The sequence below is a fragment of the Platalea leucorodia genome, assembly GCF_965183815.1.
Source record: "Platalea leucorodia genome assembly, contig: HAP1_HAP1_SCAFFOLD_202, whole genome shotgun sequence".
Taxonomy (NCBI): Eukaryota; Metazoa; Chordata; class Aves; order Pelecaniformes; family Threskiornithidae; genus Platalea; species Platalea leucorodia.
Genome location: NW_028121357.1, coordinates 152,472 through 160,931, shown reverse-complemented (window position 1 = coordinate 160,931; position 8,460 = coordinate 152,472). Strand labels below are relative to the sequence as shown.

At 61.2% G+C, this 8,460-nt stretch overlaps 2 protein-coding genes across 2 annotated transcripts; both read right to left on the bottom strand.

Annotated features, from left to right (window-relative positions):
• Positions 1-1,866: 1,866 nt before the first annotated feature.
• LOC309603803 (inositol 1,4,5-trisphosphate receptor-interacting protein-like 1) lies at positions 1,867-3,405 on the bottom strand (the record flags this gene model as incomplete). The annotated part of the gene is made up of 1 exon (XM_082338710.1): positions 1,867-3,405. One exon carries the CDS (start codon positions 3,403-3,405, stop codon positions 1,867-1,869), a length of 1,539 nt encoding a protein of 512 aa, XP_082194836.1.
• Positions 3,406-5,745: 2,340 nt separating this feature from the next.
• On the bottom strand, positions 5,746-7,284 carry LOC309603802 (inositol 1,4,5-trisphosphate receptor-interacting protein-like 1; the record flags this gene model as incomplete). The annotated part of the gene is made up of 1 exon (XM_082338709.1): positions 5,746-7,284. The coding sequence occupies one exon, from the start codon at positions 7,282-7,284 to the stop codon at positions 5,746-5,748; it is 1,539 nt and encodes a 512-aa protein (XP_082194835.1).
• Positions 7,285-8,460: the final 1,176 nt, after the last annotated feature.

Sequence of the window (8,460 nt, the reverse complement as noted above, 5' to 3'; positions counted from 1 at the left end):
CACCCACAAAGTACAGACCCACCCGCGCGGACAGGGCTCCCAGGGCCTCCCTTTCCAAAGCAGGCAGAGGCCCCCCAAACCCTTACCAAAGATCACATCGGGTGACGTGACCCATGGATGCTTTGCTCCTTGAAATGCAATCCCGTGAGATGGGATCAGCTCCCTTGATGCTGACCTCCGTGCTCGTGGACATGGGTGTGCTCTTGGTGCCTTCGTCACACCGATAGGTGGGTGGTGGCGTATACCCTGGCGGCGGGACGGGGCCTGTCCATGGCAGGATCTCTGTTCCTGCTGTGCCACTGCGAGAGGACATTGCTTCCAAAGAGACGTTTCCCAAGGGTGGAGATTGCCCAGGGGGCAACGCCCGCTGCCAATAGAGCACCGTCTTCTCCATGCCCAGCATCTTCAGTTCTGCGCTACCAGCTCCCTGGGGAGTGTCTGGGACGGGCAGATTCTCCGCCTGGACCCCAGTGAGTACACGGAGGCGCATCAGCGGTGCGTCTCGCTTGCTCCCTGCCCAGCCGGAGCTGCCTGGGAGTTTCTCGGTCCATGTCAAATGGCCACCATGGCCTTTAGAGTGAAAAAGGAGAGCAGGGCAAAAATCTTCTGCCACACAGCTGCCGTCAGGCCACTGCTTCTTATAAACGGGCCATGTACTGCACAAGTGCATGCTTTGAAGTGGAGACATCTCAAAAGCTTTCTTTAACCTTGCTGCCCGTGCTAAGTCTCCCTCCTTAAAGTGGTGGGAACCTGAGCTCGCAGGTCATGAGAGGGTGCGGCGAATGAGTCTCGTGCTCGTACGGGAGCCAGAGCAGCCAGAGCCCTGCTCTGCAGCCGTGTCACTTGTCCGCTGTGCAAAGGGCTCCCCACTCCGACAGCGGGATACCCGCCTCACTGGGGTCGCCCAAGGGCAACGCTGTCAGGCTCCCAGGGCTTGCTTTGCATATGGCTCCCAAGGAAGCCGCTTCGGCCCCCCTACGGCACACAGACAATGTGCACAGCTGTGGAGGGTGACAAATTATGCCGCTTGCCCCAGCGCAGGAGCACGGACAAGTAGGAGAGCCTCAGCTACAGAATCAGTGAAACCAGAGCCCACCGCATCAACTCTTCTGCAAAATGCTCCCTGAGTCTGTAGAGCCGAGCAGTCAGCGCACTATGCCTGTGTTCCCCGACAAAGTGATGCACAGGCGCTCACAGACGCAGCACTTGTTCAACAGGCCATTTAGTGGCAACTTCGCACAGGGTAAAGCTCCCAGAAGGAACAGACTCCGTCGAAGAGGCGAGGGCGGTCGCTGTCCAGGTGGTAACGGGAGTCTTTGTCACAAGCCTCCTTGCAACGGCCTCTTCAGCTGCATCAGGTCTGACTGCCCAGAGCGTGCTTTAGCTGTGGAGGAAAGGTGTGGCAGCGATTCCCAGTGCCGACTGAGCAGTGTCTTCTCTGTATCCTGTGTGCTCAGTTCTGTGGCACCAGCTCCCCGGGGAGCGTCTAGGCTGGGTAGGTTCTCCACCCGGACCCCAGTGAACACACAGAGGCACATCAGCGGTGCCTCTTGCTTGGTCCCTGCCCAGCCGGAGCCGCCAGCAAGAATTTCTGGGCCCATGTGAAATGCCATCCTGGCCGCAGCCAGTGCGAGGGGAAAGCAGGGCGAAACTAGTCGTTGTCGCCACTGTAGCTGTCAGCGGCTGCTGTGCTGGGGACAGCATCGAGGGGAGACCACTGCCGCTCTTGGCAGAGGGCTGCTGCGCAGGGTTTGCCCTTTCCTCTCTGTGTTCCGCGTTCTGGCCTTGTTTTCCCTGCGGTATGAGGTCCTTGTCCGTCGTCAGCTGTCAGGCCCTGAAACACAGCTCTGTGCGTGAAGACCTCCTTCAGCAGCCGTAGATCAGCAGTCTTGTGAGCCGATCTTGCAGCTCATCGAACTCGCGCAGTGCCTCGGCGTAGGTGGCTGGATCCTGCGCCAGGCTCTGGAAGAGGTTGAGTGGCTCAGCTGCTTGGAAGGCTGGGGGCAAGACGATCTCCTCAGGCACCCTCTCGTTGCCAAAGAAGAAGTGGTCGAGGCGTTTCTCCTCCAGGCAGCAGCGCAGGTACTGCATGATATCCTGCAGCCGCAGCAGGAAATCCCTCCTGCGCCAGCCTGACAGGGGTAGGGTGGTCAGGAGGTGCATCACAACTGTCTTCAAGGTATAGGTGGAAAAGCTTGTGCCCACCAGGATGCGGGCACAGAGCTGCAGGCATTTGAGGTGGAAGCTGTCACGTGGGGCGTGCCTGGCCATATGCCTGAAGAACTTCACCTCTGCCACAGCGTAGCTCTCCGACCACATCGTGCTTGGGGTGGAGACGGCCTCTGTAGTCTGGCTGCTCAGGAAGATGCCCGAGTCGCCCTGCTGCACCCCGAGTATCATCTCAATTAAGAGACTTCTTTTGCCGTCTTTTGTCACCTGGAATTTGCAGGAGCGGCTGGAGGGCAGCACCCTTAGACGGTGGTTGGACGACTCGGGCAAAACCACCCAGGCGGCTTTCACCAGCTGCTGGAAGCAGCGGGCAGTTTTCTCCGCATCTAGGTAGGAGCCGGTGCAGAGGGTGCGTAGGAGACTGGGGTCCTGATTCCTCCTCAGGTCCTCTTTGGGGTGGTGGAGGAAGCACAGCGTGTTCTCCGCCAGCTGCTCCCTTGTGCAGGTGCACACCAGCTCCACGTGGATGCAGAAGTTCCTCGCTGGCATCTCCCCTGCCGTGCCCAGCTCCAGGTGGAAGGTGTGCCCACGGGGAGGCCGCAGGGGCACGAGCAGACGGTAGATGATGCCTTTCTCATCGGGACTCCAGCCTTCGAAGGCGCTGCCCACCCCGATGGCTGGTTGCAGCACTGGGAAGAAACTATTTGACAAGAGCACTTGGAGGACACGGAGGAGGTCGCCCACCAAGTCCTTCACCACCTGGCACTCTGTGGCCAGGTTCTGAACTGGCCACTGTATGTGCTCCTCAAAAAACCTTCCCAGGTAATCTGCATCATCGTCGTCGTCTTCCTCCTCCACCTCTACCTGCTCCCTGTCGCTGCTGGAGCTCTCCTCGTCGCTGCTGCTGGCTGGCTGGCTGACGGCTCCTCTTCCTCCACCGCCAGACCGCCAGCAGAGCCCCAAGAGCAGGACCAGGACTCCAGCAATGGCCCAGAACTGCCACTGCTGCAAGGCAGCAAAGAGCAGGGCTCCCCAGGAAAAGCCGCTCTGCTCCTGCCTCCTCTGCTCCTGGCTCCTCTGCTCCAGCTCCTGCAGCAGCCGAGCCATCTCCTGGCTCAGCTGCTCCGCACGCTGCTGCATGCGCTCGCGCGTGGCCTCATCCAGCTCATCACCGACCATCAGCAGGTTCAGAAAGATGCTTTGCACAAGCCAGAGGAGGAATTTTGTGGCAGCCATGGCCTGCAGGAGGAGGGAGAGAAGGGGTTCAGTGGGGCTGCAAGGGAGGGAGCTGGCGGCGGGGGGAGCAGGGATGGGAGCTGCAGGGGGCTGGCGGCACGTAGGAGAGGGTGCGAGGCAGCTGGGAGGCAGCAAGGCCTGTGCCCAGCCCCGGCGGCGGTAGAGACTCCGTGCCCTGCCCAAGGCGCTCGCGTGAGCGGCTGGGCCCTCGATGCAGGGTGACAACCCACCGTGCCGGGGCCCGTGTTTCTGCCCCGGCCCTCGTCCAGCCCAGCCTCCGCCTGCGTGGGCACTCACCGCTGGCCCAGGCCGTACTGGGGCAGCGCTGCCTGCTGGCGCCCCTGATAACCGCCCCCATTGTGACTCGTCACAGGCGCCAGAGCGCATCACAGGCACGCCCACCGGCCAGCCCCGCCCTTTGGCCCCACCCCGGCTCAGCAACTCACAGCAGCCCCAGGCAGCTAAGGCCCCCCACACCCACAAAGTACAGACCCACCCGCGCGGACAGGGCTCCCAGGGCCTCCCTTTCCAAAGCAGGCAGAGGCCCCCCAAACCCTTACCAAAGATCACATCGGGTGACGTGACCCATGGATGCTTTGCTCCTTGAAATGCAATCCCGTGAGATGGGATCAGCTCCCTTGATGCTGACCTCCGTGCTCGTGGACATGGGTGTGCTCTTGGTGCCTTCGTCACACCGATAGGTGGGTGGTGGCGTATACCCTGGCGGCGGGACGGGGCCTGTCCATGGCAGGATCTCTGTTCCTGCTGTGCCACTGCGAGAGGACATTGCTTCCAAAGAGACGTTTCCCAAGGGTGGAGATTGCCCAGGGGGCAACGCCCGCTGCCAATAGAGCACCGTCTTCTCCATGCCCAGCATCTTCAGTTCTGCGCTACCAGCTCCCTGGGGAGTGTCTGGGACGGGCAGATTCTCCGCCTGGACCCCAGTGAGTACACGGAGGCGCATCAGCGGTGCGTCTCGCTTGCTCCCTGCCCAGCCGGAGCTGCCTGGGAGTTTCTCGGTCCATGTCAAATGGCCACCATGGCCTTTAGAGTGAAAAAGGAGAGCAGGGCAAAAATCTTCTGCCACACAGCTGCCGTCAGGCCACTGCTTCTTATAAACGGGCCATGTACTGCACAAGTGCATGCTTTGAACTGGAGACATCTCAAAAGCTTTCTTTAACCTTGCTGCCCGTGCTAAGTCTCCCTCCTTAAAGTGGTGGGAACCTGAGCTCGCAGGTCATGAGAGGGTGCGGCGAATGAGTCTCGTGCTCGTACGGGAGCCAGAGCAGCCAGAGCCCTGCTCTGCAGCCGTGTCACTTGTCCGCTGTGCAAAGGGCTCCCCACTCCGACAGCGGGATACCCGCCTCACTGGGGTCGCCCAAGGGCAACGCTGTCAGGCTCCCAGGGCTTGCTTTGCATATGGCTCCCAAGGAAGCCGCTTCGGCCCCCCTACGGCACACAGACAATGTGCACAGCTGTGGAGGGTGACAAATTATGCCGCTTGCCCCAGCGCAGGAGCACGGACAAGTAGGAGAGCCTCAGCTACAGAATCAGTGAAACCAGAGCCCACCGCATCAGCTCTTCTGCAAAATGCTCCCTGAGTCTGTAGAGCCGAGCAGTCAGCGCACTATGCCTGTGTTCCCCGACAAAGTGATGCACAGGCGCTCACAGACGCAGCACTTGTTCAACAGGCCATTTAGTGGCAACTTCGCACAGGGTAAAGCTCCCAGAAGGAACGGACTCCGTCGAAGAGGCGAGGGCGGTCGCTGTCCAGGTGGTAACGGGAGTCTTTGTCACAAGCCTCCTTGCAACGGCCTCTTCAGCTGCATCAGGTCTGACTGCCCAGAGCGTGCTTTAGCTGTGGAGGAAAGGTGTGGCAGCGATTCCCAGTGCCGACTGAGCAGTGTCTTCTCTGTATCCTGTGTGCTCAGTTCTGTGGCACCAGCTCCCCGGGGAGCGTCTAGGCTGGGTAGGTTCTCCACCCGGACCCCAGTGAACACACAGAGGCACATCAGCGGTGCCTCTTGCTTGGTCCCTGCCCAGCCGGAGCCGCCAGCAAGAATTTCTGGGCCCATGTGAAATGCCATCCTGGCCGCAGCCAGTGCGAGGGGAAAGCAGGGCGAAACTAGTCGTTGTCGCCACTGTAGCTGTCAGCGGCTGCTGTGCTGGGGACAGCATCGAGGGGAGACCACTGCCGCTCTTGGCAGAGGGCTGCTGCGCAGGGTTTGCCCTTTCCTCTCTGTGTTCCGCGTTCTGGCCTTGTTTTCCCTGCGGTATGAGGTCCTTGTCCGTCGTCAGCTGTCAGGCCCTGAAACACAGCTCTGTGCGTGAAGACCTCCTTCAGCAGCCGTAGATCAGCAGTCTTGTGAGCCGATCTTGCAGCTCATCGAACTCGCGCAGTGCCTCGGCGTAGGTGGCTGGATCCTGCGCCAGGCTCTGGAAGAGGTTGAGTGGCTCAGCTGCTTGGAAGGCTGGGGGCAAGACGATCTCCTCAGGCACCCTCTCGTTGCCAAAGAAGAAGTGGTCGAGGCGTTTCTCCTCCAGGCAGCAGCGCAGGTACTGCATGATATCCTGCAGCCGCAGCAGGAAATCCCTCCTGCGCCAGCCTGACAGGGGTAGGGTGGTCAGGAGGTGCATCACAACTGTCTTCAAGGTATAGGTGGAAAAGCTTGTGCCCACCAGGATGCGGGCACAGAGCTGCAGGCATTTGAGGTGGAAGCTGTCACGTGGGGCGTGCCTGGCCATATGCCTGAAGAACTTCACCTCTGCCACAGCGTAGCTCTCCGACCACATCGTGCTTGGGGTGGAGACGGCCTCTGTAGTCTGGCTGCTCAGGAAGATGCCCGAGTCGCCCTGCTGCACCCCGAGTATCATCTCAATTAAGAGACTTCTTTTGCCGTCTTTTGTCACCTGGAATTTGCAGGAGCGGCTGGAGGGCAGCACCCTTAGACGGTGGTTGGACGACTCGGGCAAAACCACCCAGGCGGCTTTCACCAGCTGCTGGAAGCAGCGGGCAGTTTTCTCCGCATCTAGGTAGGAGCCGGTGCAGAGGGTGCGTAGGAGACTGGGGTCCTGATTCCTCCTCAGGTCCTCTTTGGGGTGGTGGAGGAAGCACAGCGTGTTCTCCGCCAGCTGCTCCCTTGTGCAGGTGCACACCAGCTCCACGTGGATGCAGAAGTTCCTCGCTGGCATCTCCCCTGCCGTGCCCAGCTCCAGGTGGAAGGTGTGCCCACGGGGAGGCCGCAGGGGCACGAGCAGACGGTAGATGATGCCTTTCTCATCGGGACTCCAGCCTTCGAAGGCGCTGCCCACCCCGATGGCTGGTTGCAGCACTGGGAAGAAACTATTTGACAAGAGCACTTGGAGGACACGGAGGAGGTCGCCCACCAAGTCCTTCACCACCTGGCACTCTGTGGCCAGGTTCTGAACTGGCCACTGTATGTGCTCCTCAAAAAACCTTCCCAGGTAATCTGCATCATCGTCGTCGTCTTCCTCCTCCACCTCTACCTGCTCCCTGTCGCTGCTGGAGCTCTCCTCGTCGCTGCTGCTGGCTGGCTGGCTGACGGCTCCTCTTCCTCCACCGCCAGACCGCCAGCAGAGCCCCAAGAGCAGGACCAGGACTCCAGCAATGGCCCAGAACTGCCACTGCTGCAAGGCAGCAAAGAGCAGGGCTCCCCAGGAAAAGCCGCTCTGCTCCTGCCTCCTCTGCTCCTGGCTCCTCTGCTCCAGCTCCTGCAGCAGCCGAGCCATCTCCTGGCTCAGCTGCTCCGCACGCTGCTGCATGCGCTCGCGCGTGGCCTCATCCAGCTCATCACCGACCATCAGCAGGTTCAGAAAGATGCTTTGCACAAGCCAGAGGAGGAATTTTGTGGCAGCCATGGCCTGCAGGAGGAGGGAGAGAAGGGGTTCAGTGGGGCTGCAAGGGAGGGAGCTGGCGGCGGGGGGAGCAGGGATGGGAGCTGCAGGGGGCTGGCGGCACGTAGGAGAGGGTGCGAGGCAGCTGGGAGGCAGCAAGGCCTGTGCCCAGCCCCGGCGGCGGTAGAGACTCCGTGCCCTGCCCAAGGCGCTCGCGTGAGCGGCTGGGCCCTCGATGCAGGGTGACAACCCACCGTGCCGGGGCCCGTGTTTCTGCCCCGGCCCTCGTCCAGCCCAGCCTCCGCCTGCGTGGGCACTCACCGCTGGCCCAGGCCGTACTGGGGCAGCGCTGCCTGCTGGCGCCCCTGATAACCGCCCCCATTGTGACTCGTCACAGGCGCCAGAGCGCATCACAGGCACGCCCACCGGCCAGCCCCGCCCTTCGGCCCCACCCCGGCTCAGCAACTCACAGCAGCCCCAGGCAGCTAAGGCCCCCCACACCCACAAAGTACAGACCCACCCGCGCGGACAGGGCTCCCAGGGCCTCCCTTTCCAAAGCAGGCAGAGGCCCCCCAAACCCTTACCAAAGATCACATCGGGTGACGTGACCCATGGATGCTTTGCTCCTTGAAATGCAATCCCGTGAGATGGGATCAGCTCCCTTGATGCTGACCTCCGTGCTCGTGGACATGGGTGTGCTCTTGGTGCCTTCGTCACACCGATAGGTGGGTGGTGGCGTATACCCTGGCGGCGGGACGGGGCCTGTCCATGGCAGGATCTCTGTTCCTGCTGTGCCACTGCGAGAGGACATTGCTTCCAAAGAGACGTTTCCCAAGGGTGGAGATTGCCCAGGGGGCAACGCCCGCTGCCAATAGAGCACCGTCTTCTCCATGCCCAGCATCTTCAGTTCTGCGCTACCAGCTCCCTGGGGAGTGTCTGGGACGGGCAGATTCTCCGCCTGGACCCCAGTGAGTACACGGAGGCGCATCAGCGGTGCGTCTCGCTTGCTCCCTGCCCAGCCGGAGCTGCCTGGGAGTTTCTCGGTCCATGTCAAATGGCCACCATGGCCTTTAGAGTGAAAAAGGAGAGCAGGGCAAAAATCTTCTGCCACACAGCTGCCGTCAGGCCACTGCTTCTTATAAACGGGCCATGTACTGCACAAGTGCATGCTTTGAACTGGAGACATCTCAAAAGCTTTCT